General features: G+C 38.3%; 1 protein-coding gene and 1 pseudogene across 27 annotated transcripts in view; both read right to left on the bottom strand.

Annotated features, from left to right (window-relative positions):
* The window catches only part of camk2g2 (calcium/calmodulin-dependent protein kinase (CaM kinase) II gamma 2), a 55,719-nt gene extending 44,531 nt beyond the window's left edge, over positions 1–11,188 (bottom strand). For 6 of the 27 annotated variants that reach the window (XM_026224610.1, XM_026224620.1, XM_026224621.1 and 3 more), the window contains exons 1-2: positions 10,946–11,182; positions 7,854–7,948 (exon numbers count right to left, since the gene is read on the bottom strand). In XM_026224610.1, the coding sequence (XP_026080395.1) occupies positions 7,854–7,948; positions 10,946–11,010 (160 nt within the window). In that variant the 5' untranslated portion in view covers positions 11,011–11,182. Of the gene's footprint in view, positions 1–7,853; positions 7,949–10,945 lie in introns of all 27 variants that reach the window. The other 21 variants (XM_026224598.1, XM_026224604.1, XM_026224608.1 and 18 more) reach the window with 9 other exon arrangements.
* A 5,358-nt stretch (positions 11,189–16,546) lies between these two features.
* LOC113057544 (arylsulfatase I-like) lies at positions 16,547–17,783 on the bottom strand (annotated as a pseudogene).
* Between the last annotated feature and the right edge of the window lie 2,192 nt (positions 17,784–19,975).

The following is a 19,975-nucleotide window of genomic DNA, read 5'->3' as shown; positions in this document are numbered from 1 at the left end:
CTTTCTCCTAGATACACACAGCATCTCCCTGACATGGCTGCTTCAACACTAACTGTGTTTACCCAAACCACTTCTTTCTTTAAGTTGTGGCCTAGTGGTTAGAGTTTGACTCCTAACCCTAGGGTTGTGGGTTCAAGTCTCAGGCCGGAAATACCATGACTGAGGTGCCCTTGAGCAAGGCACTGAACCCCCAACTGCTCCCCGGGCGCCGCAGCATAAATGGCTGCCCACTGCTCCGGGTGTGTGTTCACTGCTGTGTGTGTGTGTGTGCACTTTGGATAGGTTAAATGCTTGGCTGTAGGTCACGTCACTTTTTTCTTTTTTCCTCTTTCTTTGCGTGAACATTAGGGCAACATTAAGCAAATATTTCCACACAGTGACGTAGACGTGGGGTGTGTTTGAATGAGCCATTTCATGGGGGGTTTGGCAGAGTCTTAACTTTGATAAAGAATATCTCTTTGGATTTGAGACTTTAGTCTTTACAACTTTACAGTTCTTCGTTATGCACCGAGAGCTTGCAACACTTCAAAGAGAAAGGAAAAATTGAAATCACATTATATGACCCATTTAAGATGGTTTAGGATAATATATTTAAAAGTCAGCATGAAATAAAAAACCTATATATTTTCTGAATGCATATTATTGTGAATGATTTAAACCATTCATGTTCCTTTTTTGACCAAAACGTCATAACTCAGTTTTCCAGTGAAACAACCCTCTGGTGACGCATATCTGACTTCTCTAGTCATTTAGTTCACTTAAACCTCAATCAATTGTTTTTTTCACAATTGATTTCAATCTCACATTTAGATCCGGCCCCATCCAATCAACAACAAACAGACAGACCCAAGTCCCCTTCACTTCACATTTTAAATAATGTTTCACTCATACGTACGTCACCATATGGAAGAAAACATCTGTTCCTACTTCTGTTACATCACAACTTGAACATAAAAATCCAGATAGCCACATGACTAGTCAATTATGACTGCTCTTGAACATCATGCTTATACAAGTGTTTCAAGTTCAAAACTTTTTCCTTTGATTAATTTCAAAGTTCAATTGCATACTTTTGTGGAAAGGCACATCACGAGAGCTGTCCAACCACTAACATGAACACCACTGTCACCACCACCACCACACACTCTGCCATCCATACACCCACAGAAAAGATAAAAAAAAAAAAAAAAACTCAGCTACAAGATACGAATCGAATTTTTAAGAAAGGGAATGTATGTGTGCTTTGTGGTTTATAACAAGCTACCATAAAAGCAAACACTCCAACTGGAAATTATGTAATCAAACTAATTTCTAATAACACTTTTATTCCAAAAGGAGAGAAAAACATCCCAGTGCCACATCAATCATTTCAATGGCTCTCGGCAGCTATTTTCTCATTAGATAGCCAAGTTTAAAACCTTAGATATCCAAACACTTGCTAACGGAAACAATGTATGCAAACTCATAGCCCCTCAGCTCAACTCTTTCTAGGAAAAAATGATAAGCGTAGCTGCTCGGTGTAAAGTGGAGGGTGCCGGGTTTGTGCGCTGACGTGCTTGTGTGTAAGAGTGTGAGCTTAAGCCGTGAATCCCGCACCAGACCATCTGCTGATCCGGGGTGTCACTACATCTCCCCCCGATCCGTGCATGGATTATCCTGTTACGTGCTTTAGACGCCTGCAGATTCCCAGCAGTTAAAACAAAGCAGGTAGGACAAATCCCTATGAGCACTGCATGACAGAGCGAGAGTAATGGATGACCTTGATGTGAAAACACTTCTCCTTCAGTTCTGTCAGGGTCAAGTGTTTGCTAACTGATTCACTGTAGAATTGCTGTAGCCCTTCTGTTGAATTCTAGATAAATGAACTATGGCCAAAACTGGCCAAAATAGCAAATGACGAAATCATTTTGGGACTACAACATCAAAAATGTAAAGTTTGACAGCTTTCTATATTATTGCATCGTCAGCCAGCTGATACAGATTGTCAGTCATTTTATTTATATATATATATATATATATATATATATATATATATATATATATATATATATATATATATATATATTCATATTCTCCCGATCATATCTCTTTCAGCGCCCCCTCTACACAGCTTGGCGATGGAAATATGAAATATGAATAAATTATTTAGGGCCTTGCAAACAATGAGTCAGCCACCTGAATAATGGTGTTTATCTGTGTCAATGTTTGTACAGTGCGCCACATGGTACGGTCATATGCATATCACAGAATACATTATGTCCTTTCAAAACACAGAGCAACGCTCATTTGAAATGAACAGAGCCTGTGGTGTAAATAGCATGACAGGCTTGTGTTCTGGTTATGGGAAAAAGGGAGCTGGGCTTTTGTGTTGATATTTATTGTGTTATACGTACAAGTGGCTCATTACTCGTCGTCGGTGGTAGATGTTAATCCATCATCTTAAAAATCCCTCATGCTGGAACTCAGCCACTTAAATGAAAATCTATACAAACTATTGTTAGTTGGCACCAAAATTCCTCGAAACCTCATTAAAATCAGCAGGAGAGTCTCATAAAAGCATAAAAAGATGTTAATGTTCTGCAAATATTCCCAGCACCTATTAAACTAGAACTACAAACTTGAAAATGTTACATTTATTGACCTCATCTAGGAAACTTAACTCAGAAAAAAAAAATTTTTTTGCATATTTTTATCCACAACTAATTAAACAGGAAATTGACTTTTAGAAGTGAAGTCTTTTGTTTTTGAGAAAGCATGCGTGGTTTTCTTTTGAGAAAGTCATCAAACTTCAGGGTAGTGTAATAATGGCTTCCATATGCTCTTAGCTGTAAAGAAACCTAAGAGAAACCACAAGAGGTTTACTGCAAGATGATTCTCCATGCCATACTATACAATTAACGGTCATCCAAATGATCCAATCCATTATTTTTCTAAATCAAACCAAGCCAAACATTTCCTCAACCCTGAGTTTTTTTTTTCCATTTTCATCAGTGCTCTATGGTCTGAACATACCATAAAAATATTCCCAAAGAATTAACTGCAACTACCATTATATTTGTCTTGATGCCTTCCTTATTATTTTTAATTTAAATAAATGCCAAATTTACACTCAAGTAATAAATGAACAATGTTTGCCATTCACGCAATGTTTGAATACAACATTCCTTATAATCGGTCTAAACATGGTTAAAGTATACAAACATTGTGACTATTTGAACACTGATGAACTTAACACTCGGGATCAGAAATGCTGTTTAATTAAGGCTGGAACAAGTGATACTGAGCAAATACTGAGAAACGTCACAATTAATCGTTAAAACAGCTTTGCTTTCAAATATCCCTTTCTGGACAACTGTAATTAAATATTAGCTATGGGTTCATCTAAGGTCACAGGAAACACGGTGACACCATCAAAGTAGAACTCCAGGCATCTGAAAAGGGGTGTGACAGGAGATTGGTAATACACTGATTCAATGCTCTACTGCCGAAAATTCAGCTTTGCATCACTAGCATAAATTAGGTTTTCAAATATATTGAAATAGAAAACAGTTGTTTTGAATTTTAACATTTACTGCTTTTACTAGTGCTGGGCAATGATTCATTTTCTTAAATCACATTATTGTCTGTGATAAATGGCAATTAATCACATTATTATGCACAAAACTAATAATCCATTCAAAAGTAGTGTATTGTGCCCTTTTTTCATTTAAAAGTAGGCCTACTGCTATATGAACAAAAGTGTAATACCATTTGGTTTGCAAACACTTTAAACAAATAAGGGGCTTTTTACTGCAGTATTCCTTTAACATAGAAACAGTTAAAATATTTATTGTAGCCTAAATCTCAACTTATATCATTGATGTAATTAAATTAAATATAAAACAAGCCATTTGTCACTGCCAGAACATTGAGAAAATATTTTATAGTTTGTTATAGAAAAACATGTTATGCTCATAGTCCAGAGCCTCAGTCATAACATTTTAACAGGCGCGTTCCTATTAGAGACCTGCACGATCGCAGGACCCATCGCAGCAGTGTGCGGCGCGGGACAACACTTGATGTGTGAATAGAGACTCTAATGATGCAGGAGAATAATTAGGGCTGCGCTCACACTAGGAATTCTTAACCGTGCCGGAGCGTGTTTGACCTCCAAAGCCTGGTTTGTTTGAGTAGTGTGATCGCTCCCTGGCTCGGTTGGAAGAGGTGGGCAAGAGTGCGGTTCAGTTATATATAGTTCAGTGAGTGTGAGCACTACCCACGCCGGTGCGCAGATCTTCTGATACATGCTGCATGATTGGCTGCATATTTCTGAATGGCAAAATCGATAGATTTGTAAAGCAATGTATTGTTAGAGGGACGTGTGTTACTGCATCTCATATGACTCCAAATAATAAACCAGAAAGGTAAAACGATGCACTGAACTGTGTTGAGCGAGAGCGATTCTCTGCAGTCTTCACGTGCTATCGGAAACTTCCCATTTACAACTTATAAAGTCATGATTACGAGCTCGTTGCATTCTTTTCTGTAAAAATAACAGTGGACAGTGCCTTGGGAAAGTTAATGCTTTGCCTAAATAATCTGATCGAGAGCATCCCCTCCTGTGACCCATGATTTGTTTGTATGTGTCTCAGAGCCTGAGAACAATGGACTTTCATAATAATAAAAACAGCGTTAACACGTGATAAAATAATTGTTGGCATTGATCAATTAATATGTTAATTTCTTAGCATTTGGTATGTCCTACTTTTGCTTTAATGTAATACCTTATAATGGCGTTATCCTGCATAATTGGAGTGTGATCCAAAGAGAATCTAAAGACATTATATACAAACCAAACACATGTATACAGGCTTAACTTACAAGTATGTGCACACACACACACGCACAAAAATACAAAACAAAACAACTTACGGGTACACAACCATCTCTCCTTCCTTTTCACACCTCTGGCACTCACTGGTACACAGAGATCATAAACATGTACACAGTTGTTCCTTTCCTTTAAACGTGTCCCAATACACAATCTTCCCGTTTATGTGCACACTCACCATTTGGCTGGGGTTCATTAAAAATTCACAGTTTGTCCCATTAAAGATTCACCACAGCAGTGCTGTTACGTTTATCAGGCCTCTGCCAGTCGCCCTCCAGCAAGCAGCAAGGAATCATTCCAGGGCCATGATAATACAGCAAGGCCACGATACTGCTGCTGATCTGAGGGAGGTCAGAGAGAGCGAGAGAGATGTGGAGAGGCAGAAAGTAGTGAAGGTCCTAGCCTCTTTTTCCATTTAGAGCGAAGGCAGGCTGTGCACCTCAATTATTCAGCAGTGTTTCACGCGCTCCTGACATCACCACTGCATGCTCGCAATGCCTGCGTCTCAGCCACAGGCTCCACACTGCCCTGGATCACACCACTGACCACCATCACACACACATGCTACAAGCATGCACACTATCATTAGTACTGTACAGTATGTTCAGTCAAACCACAGAACTGTGTAGGGATACGTTTACATCAGAGAGGGTACTAACTATTTTTTTCTTAAAAATAATGAAAATCTGTTAAAATTCTGTTAACATTACATGTCCATTAGTTGCTTCAGTATACCATATTCAGATTTATCATGTACAACTAAAATTAACATTATTTGAGATTAAACACATTTAAATTATATAATTATAAAGGATGTCAATGTTAAAGTGACCCTATTTATACGTTATTAAAGGTCAGGTTTAAAATACAGCGTCCTTAGTTTGAAACAAAAAATTGATGTCTACTATTTTAATATTAATAATAATGTAATAAAATACAGTAACACTTGATATTAAGATTAAATTAAAGTCGGCACCAAATGAAAATTTACTCTATTTTCTAAATGTATTTTATTTATCTTCTAGTGAATGATTTACTGTATCTACTGTATTTACATCAATGCAATTTTTACAAATGTATTGACCTTGTCATTTTTAACCAAAATGTTCCGGTGAAAAAACAGACTTCTGTCTAGTGACGTCTGCAGGACTTCTCCAGTCATTTACTCAACTTAAACCTGTCCCATTCATACAATCATCTGCAAACATGCATTCAGATCTGCCTCTATCCAATTAAAGTGCCTTAGCTTGAATGTACTTCAATGCATTAGAGATCATGGAATGCATTAGAACATAGACCATTCATTAATCTAAAGTTACATTTAACTCATGGTAATTTATACTTAAAATCAATTACAAATCCTTTAGTGTGAATAGAAAATAACCTCAATTGCTGCAGTAAAAGTACTGCTTAGTTCATGACACTTCACATGTGTCAAAGCAAAAGAAGATGGGGAGGTATGTGACATCAGAGATAAGTTTACATTGTTTATCCTCAGGGCACTTACCTTAACATTTCATTGGACTAATTTAAATGTTATACAAAATTGTACTAAATAAATTGAAGTTCAAGTTAATGTGAAACTGAAATGAAATCTTAAACTACACTTATGAGAACAAACAAATGAGAATCTAATAAGCCACTTGGAGCACTACCATTAAACAACCACCATTAGACTGCACTGCAGCACTCTCAACATACAAGAGTGTACTGCTGTACTCTATATAATATAAGGTATAAACAAAGTTTGACCGAGTAATTGCAGACTATCCTGGCCTTTGAAAGATGACTCACAGATGATAATGGCGTATGTGTCTGTTAACAGGTTGGCATGTCGAGAGATCTCTCTGGGCTTTGATTAAGGCCAAGGGAATGGGGAGATTTCGCAGGAGGGGGCTTTGGCACTTGTGTGGGCTTCACCGGATGAATAGCACTGTTGCTTTTCAATGCAGTGCCAGCCAGCATGATGAAGAGTTTGAAGAAATACAGTTGCCAAGTTTCTTTTAAGGAAGCTTAAGAGAGTCGCCAAACTATGCTGATCTAATTACCTGATGTTTTTTGTCCAAGGATCTTCGAAAATAAATCTGTTGTTTACTGGCCATCCATGGGGACCGTAGCACACACATACACACACAATGAGAACAGGATCTGTTGTAATTCAGCTTGAAGGTCTACAGACAGTACAATCATTTCTCCAGCTCTCACCTCAAACACTAATAAAGGGCGAAGGGAACTGCTCTTACATTACAACACAACATCCACCCAAATTGTCACCGCAACCGCAATGCTCTATGTGCATATATTTGTTAATGGATTTCAGTCTGTGTGAAAAGTTCATACAAAGTTAATGCAATTAATGTGTTATCAAGCTCAGTCTTCGCTGCCACCTCGGAGTAATCATGCCCATGTCTAGCTGACAATCCAAAAGAGTCATTTAATTAAATCCATTTCATTTCATTCAACCCAAGACTCATCCCATAAGAGGACAGGTACACAAAGTATCCGTTCCCCGAAATAGATCCAGTGCTTGCTGTTGTTTGCATTGGAGCAGAAACAGTAACTGGGGCTCGTATATCCTGACCATCTTCATCAACAGATGATACTGACAGTGATTAGTGACTCAACTGAGAAAGAATGAATGAAAGTGGTAGCATCAACAGGTTCACTGCATTAGCCGTTACCCATTTGATATTGTTGAGTCAGCTTGATGCAGAATGGATAGAACAATATCATTATATCCATGTGCTTCCTGTTAAGCATTTGTGGTAGGTTAAGATACTTAAAATTAGAATGTGCTCGGAGCAGTTTATACCATTCAAAATGTGGGAATTGGTCATACTATATGTGACCAGGTCTGATAGTGTGCTACATCACAAATAATGCAGATCTGATTAGATCAAAGAGAGAGATTTTAGTTTATTGAGGATGAAGATTTATGAACGTACTATGAAGACAACAGCCAGGGAGCAAAGCAAAGTCTTACCTCGTGCTGACAGCTTTTTTGTGTTGATGATCTTAGCAGCATATTCCTGGCCGGTTGATTTCTTTACACATCGCCGAACAATAGAAAAGGCACCCCTGTTTGAAAGAAACCATAATGAATGACAATAATAACACAATCAAGCAAGCCTGAAATCCAAAAACATTCCCTGATCTTAATGTTAAGCAAATGCAATAGTGTCCATCCACATTGCAGCAGCACTGGTTCCGGACATAAAGTTTTGACATTTCCCAGAGGGATTTTCCAAAAGTCTGATTAGGATTTTAAGCTACGAACAAAAACATCCATATATAAGCTGAATCACACTGCGAATGACAATCAAATTAAAAATGATAAACGCATAACTTTTGATTAAAAGGTGTTGATTTATTATATGTAATGTATATATATTTATTATATTTCATTGATTAACAACCACGTAGCTCACACCAGGTGTGAAGGTTTATAAGATCATTCAAAATCAATTACACTACGGAGAAAACGTTTTTTTACTTGCAGAATCCCACCGTTGCACTCTATCAGATGGAAAATCAGGGGGAAAAAATGCAATACTTCCCTGGCACTAAAAATTCTGCATTAAATGTGCTACAAACTGTCATTGTTCTGCACTGCATTGTAATGCAAGAATCTTAAAAAAATGATTAATTACAGACTAATGACTGCTCAATAAGGACATGCGATGTGTAAGATAATTAAAGCCGCTGAAAATGATTTACACAAAAAACATACTTGCAAAAATGCCATCTTTGCTTATGGGCAACTATTATGAGCGGTGACGTGAAAGGCAGCAAACAAGGAAGATAAATATGTCCATTTCAGGCTTTTAAGAGCTCTCTGGAAATGATGCGGGCACTGCTAAAACATCTACTACACTGTACTGAAATATTTACTATTTAAATGCTAGCTGAAAAAATGTATTCTGAGCACACAGCTACTTTTGAATAGACAAGGATGCTGTTTGGCAGCAGAATGGAGTAGGTATGGTATCTAACAGCAGGGGCTAAGTAATACATGCTAACCAGTTAAACCCTTACCAATTATGGTGCATTCACACTGACAGCGGCTAAATCGTGGGAAGCTGTGGAGTCATTGGTCTTTTTAATTTTTTTTTTTTACTAAGCTCTGTTCAGCGTAGTCACTTTGCTCTCAGTTGCCGTCACTCAAAAGCACTGTCAGTTTGAGCACCCCTTTAGTTCAGAAAAACAGGTAGCCCAGGCCCCGCGTCCAACATGTCTGATCGGATAGCATGTACAGGCATGTAAATTTAGTTTTCCTGTTTAAGGAAACAAATGTGATTTCTCAGCAGACCAATTACCGTGATGCATGTCAGGCATGGTATTCAAAAAATAATAATAAAAATAATAAAAAGATAATAATAAAAAATCAATCAGCAGCTTTATTAACAGTAATGTGCCACATCATCAAGTTAAATGCTAAATTCTACATTAGACAAACAAAACAGCACAAAGACATTTACTATTGTATTACATTACTGGTTTATTCATTGCTTGTCAATGTTTTTGTCAGATGTTCAACTACTGTCAACGAAAAGTACCTAACAACTAATGGTGGTGTGATACAGTATATAACACTCAGAAATCTGATGGGAAATCTGAATCATTTCCACTGATCATTTTTTTCTAAGTTTGTGTAAAAGAACAGGTTCAAAAAGTGATTCAGTGGGACTTGCACTCCAACATTTCTGACATTTTTTTTTTTTAAACTGTCGTACAGTATAATTGTAAACATTTCCAGTATGTTAACTTTCTAAGATCTCTGCTAATCGGCTATTAAAGCAATCTCCATGCAAAGTACATCCAAGCTTTCCATCTATTCATCAGTCTGGCTCAGTAAGACGATAAGTTGACTCATAAACCACTCAAACAGATTCAATACATGAACAATTCATGAACAAATCTTATGGGCTTTGTGTACAGATTTTATAAATAGTTCAAGTTCATTAAAACAACTGACATTATTCTGTGCTAATTCACTTTCATATTTGTGTTGATTTTTTTTTTTTCGGAGGCTAGTCAACAACTTATCATTTTAATATGAACAGTTATAGAAAAAAATATTATATAATGTTTCAATAATGTCATGGAAATATATTGGCTTTTTAAAATAGAAAAATAAAGTTTTATGTACTGTATGATGTTTGTTTACTAAGAACTATTACTGCTATTTATTAAAGCCACCTCTTGCATGTGTATTTGTAAAACTGTCCTACAATCGAGTCGAAAACATTTCCTGTATGTTTTATTTGTAACATCTCGGCTATTACAGTAATTCGCACGAGCTGTTGACTCTAAACTCCACTTAAAGAGATTCAATTCGATTCGCGAAGAATCGTTCAGACCGTTTTGTGTACAGGTTCAACTGGTTCATCAAACCGATCCGACTCAACAGAACGATTCGTCCATGGTTCGGGCAACGCCAATTCACTTCCTTCATTTTCACGTTGTTTTTGGCGGCTGGACAACAACTGTCAACAAACATAACTGACCGCCTAATGACGGTGCGATATATGATGCCCAAAACAGCAGCATTTCCCGTAAATATCGTTACACAAGTCTGCAGCAAACCGTACTATCAGGCTGCGCGAGGCACCAGTCTTCAGTGATCTCTGATCGATGCTACTAAATGCTGTTAAAGTTTGGGTGTGCATTCAAAACGAGGACGCAAATGACAAAGCCGAGCGTCTCAGACCGAAGTATTTTCCTTTCTGACGAATGTCAAATAAAGTGTCGATAAAGTACCGCATCTCGCATCACGACGACACACAGGATCCGAGAGCACCCTGTAGCGCGCGAGCACGATGTTAGGAAACGCGTCTAAAGATAAACAAAGAAACGAGCTTTGGGAACGCCGAGGCTCAATAATCACATCGAACTGCTCAAATCGACTCAATCGGGCTTTCCGTGAGCGGGCTGCGCTGGATTTTGATATGCACAAGCGGATCGCCTCTGTGTGTGAAGGCTGCTGTCAAACACACTGAACGAGGCACAGGCAACACGATGACACACAATGCAGTGAAGAGAGAGTGAGTGTAACGCAGCGGTGCGGTCGCTTACTTTCCGAGCTCTTCGTACAGCTGGTTTTCGTCTGTAAACCTGGTGGAGGTTACAATTGTAGCCATGTTGCGCTTCACGAAGATATCGCCTCTCTGGGTCTCCGGGAGCGCCTCGCTCGGGTTTGGGAGATCTCTCGCTCACTCAAAGGGTAAGAGAGAGAGAGAGAAAGGAGGAGGTGGAGAGAAGGAAGAGAGAGGTGCTGGTAAATGGTGTGTGTGTGTGTGTGTGTGTGTGTGTGTGTGTGTGTGTGTGTTGGCGGAGGTGGAGAGAGAACGCTGCCAGCAACGCGAGATTTTCTCTCTCGACGTCGAGAAGTGACAAAGGCTACACACTCAGTCCGAGCACGCGACGCGACTGACTGCTGCGGTGATGTATGAACGTGAGCGAATCGTTCTTTGGAGTCGGATCTTTTTAATAAATAGGGTGAATTCTTTCGCAAAACCGGTTTGAATAATTCTTTCACGAATTGGAGTTAAGTCTGATTCGAACATGTCAGAGTCGACTCGTAATGAGCATTTGGAGTGAACTATGGATTTGGACAAGTTAAAGCAAGCTTCACAGAAAATGTTACAGATTCACCTCACTAAATATATTATGGAAATATACATACGACTTGGTTGTGTACAAGGTTTGTTAAAACGCATCAGAGTTGATTTTCATATTCATCCCCCTTTTTATGTGAATATAAGATATTTCCTGTGAATGTGCTAGACTTTGGATTCATAAACTGATAGGTTTAATAGCAAGTATAAGGAAATATTTGCGCTACAAACCAGTGTGTTTATGATGACAGTAATAAATGAATATTTTAACAAATACCAGTTTGCAACACAAGCAGCTTAACTTAGTGTACAGCTACTGACACCAGAAGCTAGGAAATAAAAAAAAATCACATCTGCTCTTACAAAAAAAGACTATAAGAAATGTAGGCCTAAAAATGTTACTGTTGTTTAATGTAAATGAAGATGGCTTTATGGTTCTAAATGATTTTGTCATATTTTGTATTATGTGCTGAACTGGCACCACCATTGGTCGGTTGTTGTTCTTTGACACATGTTTGACAGTAAGCGGAATCATTAAAATGTTGATTTTACAACCCCCCCCAGCTCATATTCATAAAATATTCAATATTTAGCCGGATAAAGGGCACTGGCAAAGTTTCACTGTGCTTGAACATTGTTCTTCACAGGTACAATACCAATCTCAAATAGTAATGTTACTCTATAAACACATTGGAATCCCTCCCTGGAAAACTAGTTCTACTTTGCTCTAACCAAGCAAAATTCAGCTTTGACAACTTTTGCTTCATTGTGGCTTATCAAAGAAGCAGTCTCTGGATAATAAGGCCCAAAATATACTGTGTGCAAGTACATAAATGCTGATGCTTCCAGCTACACAAGCTCAGTTTCATGCATGTAGTTGCATTCTAAAATACCCAAGCAGATGTTTAATCGCAGTTTTTATAGTCTTGATATATGTAGTTATGATGATGAACATAATCAGACAAAGCCTTGGTTCATTTTTTTTTCACAAGCATATCTGGTCAACAGTCCTGCTAACAAAAATACAAACGTGAATTATTGGTAAAACAACAATCAGTCATATAAAGTTATACATCTATTTTAATTATTCCTCTTATTATATTATTTGTAATCATTTTACCATCTTTAAAAAACAAACAAACAAACAGCCATTTAAAACAACAGGTGTGACAGTCATTCATTATTACATGCACAAACAGATAAATGTACTCCGCTATATTTTTACAAATAGATTTACTCATATGATGCAAGCCTGCTTCAGGTTTCAAACATTATATTAGTCCATTATGTGGACCTTTAGTGCTTCTTAGAAAAAGAGTGTAAGAACTCAGTGTCTCGTGGTTGTAAATGCTCTCTCTTCTTCATGGTCAATCTTGTGGAGCAAAACAGTCCGATTAGCAATGAATGCATAAGAAGTGCAGGGACTGTAATTACACAGAGGCAGGTTGATATGAAAGCTTAATTAGAGCAGAGTAGAGGTGGGTGGTTATTAATTGCAGTGTTCCCACAGTGCTTGCGGCGTATGAGAATGTGTCCTTGCATGCTGGGAAATCAGCATCAGTTCCTCAGGAAAGTGCACTGCTTTAACTATTACAGACTACATTTGTAGATCATGTTTGAATTGCATGTGTGATGCATACTGTGCCAAATTCAGTCTATTTTGTCAGTTGGTGTGTTAATATGAGGTTCATCGAACTACAGTAAACTGAAAGAGTTATCTGCACCGTATTATCACTTCATCTGTGTAATTGAAGTTCAACTGAAGCGACACAAAACAGGCTAAAATATCAAGTGCAGTTTGTTGGCCTTAATGCAAATGTATTGCATTTCACTTGACGTCTTTACATTAGCACAGTTCCCATTTTAAGAATTATCACATGCCTGTAATAAGTTGCCTGCTGCCCGATGTAGCCATGATTGTGTTGCCACACCACAGCATTATGTTGCTTTATTGACTGGGATGCCCAGTCACCACACTTATGGAAGCAGACCACCCCTAATTCTTCAACAACCCACACTTTCACCAAAATCCCAGCCGTCAAGGACTTGTGAGCAACCTGATGTTGCTTCAAGATTCAAACATGCATGAAAAAGATAGTTACAAAAGTGCATCGTTTTGTTGGTTTGTGCTTTTTGAATGACACAACTAAAGCAATGAGTTGTGATGTCTTATTTGACTCGCATGAACTGGTTCTTTTTAAAGAATCATTTAGAAATGATTCACTAAACAGTCGCATGATTTGAATGAGAGGAAATCGAGCTGTTCACAACTTACTGCATCAATGGACGACTCATCTTTTAGGGTTGTCCAATTTGGCATGAGTTCGCAGTGACATTGACTTCAAGCTTTGTTAAATAGTTGTTCATGCAGTCTAAGATACACATGCTATTCAAAATAATAATAATTAAAAGTTACAAAAATCAAGTTATTGTCCAGTATAGTGTGGCGCAATTGTATAAGGTCGAATTAATTCCGGAGAGCTTTGTTTGGAAGTATGGCTGCAGGCGTATGACATATTGGAAACATAAACAATGCAACCTTTGACTTTTAATTCAAACAGGCAGGAATATGCTTATAAAACAAACTGACATTTATGTGGCACAAATACAGTTATGATTTTCAGATTGATTGCATCAGATAATCTTGAATTTTTTATTTATTTATACAACATCCCTTCATCACAGCTTCTAGCATAACTTGTGGTTTGAATGTAAAGAAGCTGTCCACACAAATGTACTCCGTTCCTACATTATATACACACACTAGAACTCCAGTCTTCTGAGACTGTTCCATACTAGCTGGTGTAGTTTCTCAACCACTGAAATAGGTTGTGAGCATGAACAACAGCTTTCCAGGCAATCTGTATCAAATGACTCTGCAATTTGGCAACAGATACATCATTTTGGCCCCTAGATTTTTAGTTTTTTGGAGCTCTAGTCCTTTTTTTTAAGCTGAATGCCTGTATCTGTCATGTAGTAAGGACATTTAATGCTTGGTATTTCATAAACAAATCGCTCGCAGCACCTGTAAAAGATGCCAAACTCAGCATGTGTTCAGGATGACTCATGCACAGAGTGAGGGAGTCAGTCAGATCTCTCTTTCTCTCTCTTGGCCAGCCCATTGTGCATTCTTACCACAGCTGAAGTCTTTCCAAAGTGGGCTGATGCTGTTTTGAGTTGTTTTCAGAGATAAACAGGAGGAGGAAGTGTTTTTGTTGTGTTGGTGAAATTATAACACTTACACTCAGAAGAAGGAATAAAAGTTATTTCGTAATAATTCATCGAGGTACATTCCAGACTTTTCTTCACTTATTTTGAATGGACTATGACCTCAGATAAGCATACAACAGATTTACATCAGAACTTGTGAAGGTGTGGCCACACTAGACTTTGTGTTTCCAAACTATGAGTCTGAAATGGTAATTTCACAAGCTTAGACCAAATGTAATCACAATTTAAATGGATAGTAAATCCAAGAATGACAACGTCTTCATTTCCTCACCCTCATGTCATTCCAAACCTGAATGACTGATGTATAACTACTTCTTCTGAACACAAGATAAGATATCGTGAAGAATGTTGATAACCAATCAGTTGTATGGATTGGAAAAAAAAACACATCTTATCTTCTTTGTGTCCTACAGAAGACAGTTATACAGGTTTTGACATGAGGGTGAGTGAGTGAGGGCATTTTCTTTTTTGGGCCAACTATCCATTTAACATTTAAAAGAACATCATATTTTTCAGCCATAACAATTCACTGGAAAGTAGGAGAAGATTAATCAGTTTGAACCATGGTTTAATTCATTTTTAACAAGAAGAGTCTCAAACAACATGTACACCTTAAGGTAAGGTGTAGTCTAAAGGTAAACATCTGTTTTTCATTATCTCAACTATGTACTAACATTATCTTTTAAATGTGTATTGACTTTTACGTTGCTCTAGATTCCTTATCTTCCAAATATGAAGCGTTTCTTAAGTATAGGACTTAAGGAAACATTCTCCTAGTTTAATTAGTTCGTAAGAATGTGTTTAATGCAGGTGACTTCTTGACTCTGCAGCTTGATGGAGGTTCGTTTTTTCATTTTACCTTTACATTTTTATGGTAGGACCATGTTATTGTGAACAAATAAAAAGGATGCATTATTTTATAGGAATGCTTACAGAAGACACAGAGTCACAAATACTATCACATTACAGTGCATCCATTTACATACATAGAAGTAAAATTTAAATATTCAAAATATTTCTAAAATGCTATTTTGGAATACGCATTACATTGAATACAGAGCACATTTCATCATGTCTTGTGAAATGCATTAACCGGGAGATGAACAGACCAAGAATGTCTTGTATAAAGGCACAACAGCCTTCATACCTCAAATAGCCCTTGTTTTACATAAAATAACTTATTTTATTGCTCTTTTACTTGCTTCTACATCTGCACTGACCTGATCTACTCAAACTGAGAAGGAATGCAAGAGGACGAGGAACAGGTGGAGGAGAAAGCGCAGAAACAATGAAGAATCGTGTGTTATTCTGGTTGTGGTGGGCAATGCTAGAGCAGATTTGGATAGTGCGCAAGCATTAAAGCAAAAGGTAGGAGAATGAGAGAGGCGTGAGGAGGAGTGCAAGGCAGAAGCATGTCAGAGAAAGAAAAGATAGATGAGAAAAAAGTGAACCAGGGGGTGGATAAGAGAACACTGGTCCACAAACAAGTGAAGAACAATATAAGTGCTGTATTATTCTCTATTAAATCAATGCCATTACTTACATAATTTTCTGTCTTCAAATAATGGGAACATCTAATAAAGATCCAGCAGTGTCTACATTAAGTGCTCGTAGAATCACATATGATCAAATCCAGACTGCTCCGATCTGGGTTCCATTAATGTTAGATGATCCAAACTGTTCCGATAAATCCATGGCATAATACAAGTAATGGGAACCTGTCTAATATACTCATGACTAGTAAGTGTCATCTAATAATGCAGGAAGGACATAAACAGTTCAATGTCACTGCATATATTTTCATATGTCACAAATTGTTCTCTTCGGACTACAAGAACAAAGAAGCCCTTTGCATACGGGTACCAACCTTTTTGTTGGTGTTGTCTGGCTCTTCATCATCCTCTTCATCTCCTGTCTCCTTCTGACCCAGCCAAGGAGTCCACACGCCTCTGTGAAGTTGCGGGTCAGCCATTGGGTCATCAGGTGGATTGTGTGGAGGCACAGCAGTCTGGTTGTACTCGGCAAGTTGGGTCAACAGCACCTTGACCACTTCAGGCCATGCCTCTTCCGAATCTACCCTGTCATAGGGATCAGCAGTGATGTTGAAAAGCCAAACAGACTTTCCTCCCTGGTCTCATCTCTTTTCCATGGCCTGCCTCTGTAGACTTCCCAGCATTGTCTACAGAGGAAACCAGTCTCTGTCTCCTACATTCCCTGAAGTTTCCAGTCACCAGCTCGAATGGCTGCACGTACTCCTGTATCCCAGATCCCAAAACCATTAAGATTTAGAAGTCTCAGGGCGACTTCTCCATGCTTGCGTGATACTGGGTCAATGTTGAAGAGGATTTCAGTTCATGGACAGGGCAGGCCACTGCTTATTGCACCCCAAACATCTTGGCCGTCCAGGTGGCAGAATCAGATTCTCTCTATACTGCAAGAGACAGCAGGGTTGGGTAGCAGTCGGAGACATCAATTAGAGCCTGACTCACCAACCCCTTCTTTTCAACAGTGGGCTGTGTATAAAACCAACTGCTCGAACTCCACCTTCCCAGTAGGAGCCTTTGTCGTAACGCAGGGGCCAATTACAACCCCCAAGAGAGGTTGGCCCCATTGTCTGAAGAGTAGATGAGCACAGAGTTGTTGTAGTAGCCTCGCTTCTGCACCTCACTAACAATCTCCCCTACTGACTCGTCTAACCCACTCACCATTGCAGCATAGTGGCGACAAGGTCTGTTGCCAAGGGTCTGGTAATGTCTGAGAAGATGCCCAGGAGCTTGTAATGATGTGTGCACGGCCTGGAGGGCCACGTATAGAAACAGGGGTGTCTGCTGGTTATGACCTCTCAGGATTTCTTTCAGTCTTAATGACCACAAAAGCTTACATGACTCAACACGGCACAGTACTTGGTTCACAAGCAGGGGCCAAGCAGAGGGGCTGCCGTGCATGGATGATCGAGTGTTGAAGCCCAGTGTGAATCTGATATCTGAAGCAATAGATGGTAGGTGGGTATTTTGAACACAGATTCCCTACCAAAGTTCCTCAAATCTGCCACTGCCCTGCAGAGTTTAGCTGAAGCCCTGATCAAACCCACCTACCTGTAACTTTCTAGTAACTCTGAAGACCTTGTTCACATTAGGGTTGGAGCTAAACCTTGCTGGACAGTGGCCATCCAGGTCTGGATTCATGGAACTCTTGTCTATACAAAAAAATTCACTGGGTTTAACTCCAACCAAAAAAAGCTACTAATACTGAATATGCAATAGACAGGATAAGATAATTTATAGTAGTATATGCATAATTGTAAGTATTATACAATACGATTCATGCAGTGTTTTAACAAAATATAGGCATTAGGAAAACAATAGTGGGTCTCTTACCATGCAGTCATAAGCTGGCTGCGTGAGGGGGAACAGATGGGCTTAACATAGTAGTTTTCCAGCTTCACCCCTCCGCCAGCCAGCTGGTCCAACACGGGCATGTGGATCTCCGAGTTATGGTACCCAGTGTCATTGAAGCCTTGGTCATCCATCACATAAACAATATGAGGGGGAACGCTGCCTGAGAACCTTTTCTTCTGTAGTATGAATTATCCTAGCGCTAAGCAGAAGCAAAGCACAATCACGTACATAGTTGCAACGAAATTGCTTGTCTGTTGACTAACATTTAGGTGACTCCTTATGTTGACGTTCAACTTAGACCAAGCTGGATTAACAGAAAATGCTTGCTGTTATAATCCATCCAGCAGCATGAAGGTCCTTTTCTCCACTAAAGTAGATCTGGCTTTTTAAATGTTTAAATTGTTATGGCTGAAATATTTTTCAGTCATATCAATTCACTGGAAAGTAGGAGAAGATTAATCAGTTTGAACCATGGTTTAATTAATTTTTAACAAGAAGAGTCTCAAACAAAAAGTACACCTTAAGGTAAGGTGTAGTCTAAAGGTAAACATCTGTTTTTCATTATCTCAACTATGTACTAACATTATCTTTTAAATGTGTATTGACTTTTACGTTGCTCTAGATTCCTTATCTTCCAAATATGAAGCGTTTCTTAAGTATAGGACTTAAGGAAACATTCTCCTAGTTTAATTAGTTCGTAAGAATGTGTTCAATGCAGGTGACTTCTTGACTCTGCAGCTTGATGGAGGTTCGTTTTTTTCATTTTACCTTTACATTTTTATGGTAGGACCATGTTATTGTGAACAAATAAAAAGGATGCATTATTTTATAGGAATGCTTACAGAAGACACAGAGTCACAAATACTATCGCGTTACAGTACATCCATTTACATACATAGAAGTAAATAATAATTGTTTTTTATATAATTACACTAATTATTACACTGTTTTATGTTACAATATTTTCAGTTTTTTAGCTGATGTATACTTTTAACATTACTTTGTATACAATATATAAAGTTTCACTGTGATGGTGCATGTGAGTGTTTCCTGATGGGGTAACTGTTTAGAAATATGGAAACATAATAAAAAATACAAATCAATTTGTGGAAAAAATGAAGGAAATACAGTGTTGACACCACCTGGTCAGTAAGTGCATTACACCTAACTAATATTAGGAAGGAAAGATTCCTCTTCTCTCTCTCTCTCCAAACATGCAATTTCCACCAGAAATAAACTGTGGTTGATATTGACCCAAAACAAGCATCAGTGCAGTGAGTTGATGAGACAAACCTTACTTGTTGTTTTATTGATCCTTTAATTACCCCAGAATCACAGAAAGGTGTTTCCTGCTAATGAGTTACCAGAACAGAGGCTGTGGAGGCCGACTTTTCTGTATACAGGCTAAGTGATGCTTCCTGTGGAAGTGTGCATGGAGAGGACAAGCACTGATCTACTGAACCCAAACAGAATGAAGTCAATAAAGCCATCAATGAAATGGACAGCTCAAGCTAAACTAAAAATGGTCATTTATTCACCTTTATGTTGGCCCACACCTGTATGACATTCATTTTTCTGCTGAACACAAAAGTTGGTAACTGTTAAACATTCTTAGTTACCATTACTGTAAGGACAAAAAATATGTCTCGTCATAATAAGAGCATCCTCCACCCCAGATCATCAAGTACATTTTGATTTCTCATGATTAAGCATCCTTACAAAAAAAGAAAAGAAACAATCCTAAGACATTTTCAAAAGTGTGTTCCTTCTAATCCATCCATAAAATTCAGTCGTGACCACACAAATTCACACCAACATACTTGGGCTGGGCTAGTATTTGGAGTAAAAGTGTCAAGTTG

Source organism: Carassius auratus, chromosome 38 (genome assembly GCF_003368295.1).
Source record: "Carassius auratus strain Wakin chromosome 38, ASM336829v1, whole genome shotgun sequence".
Lineage (NCBI taxonomy): Eukaryota > Metazoa > Chordata > Actinopteri > Cypriniformes > Cyprinidae > Carassius > Carassius auratus.
The sequence above is the reverse complement of the archived record's forward strand: the minus strand, read 5'-3'. Positions and strand labels throughout refer to the sequence as shown.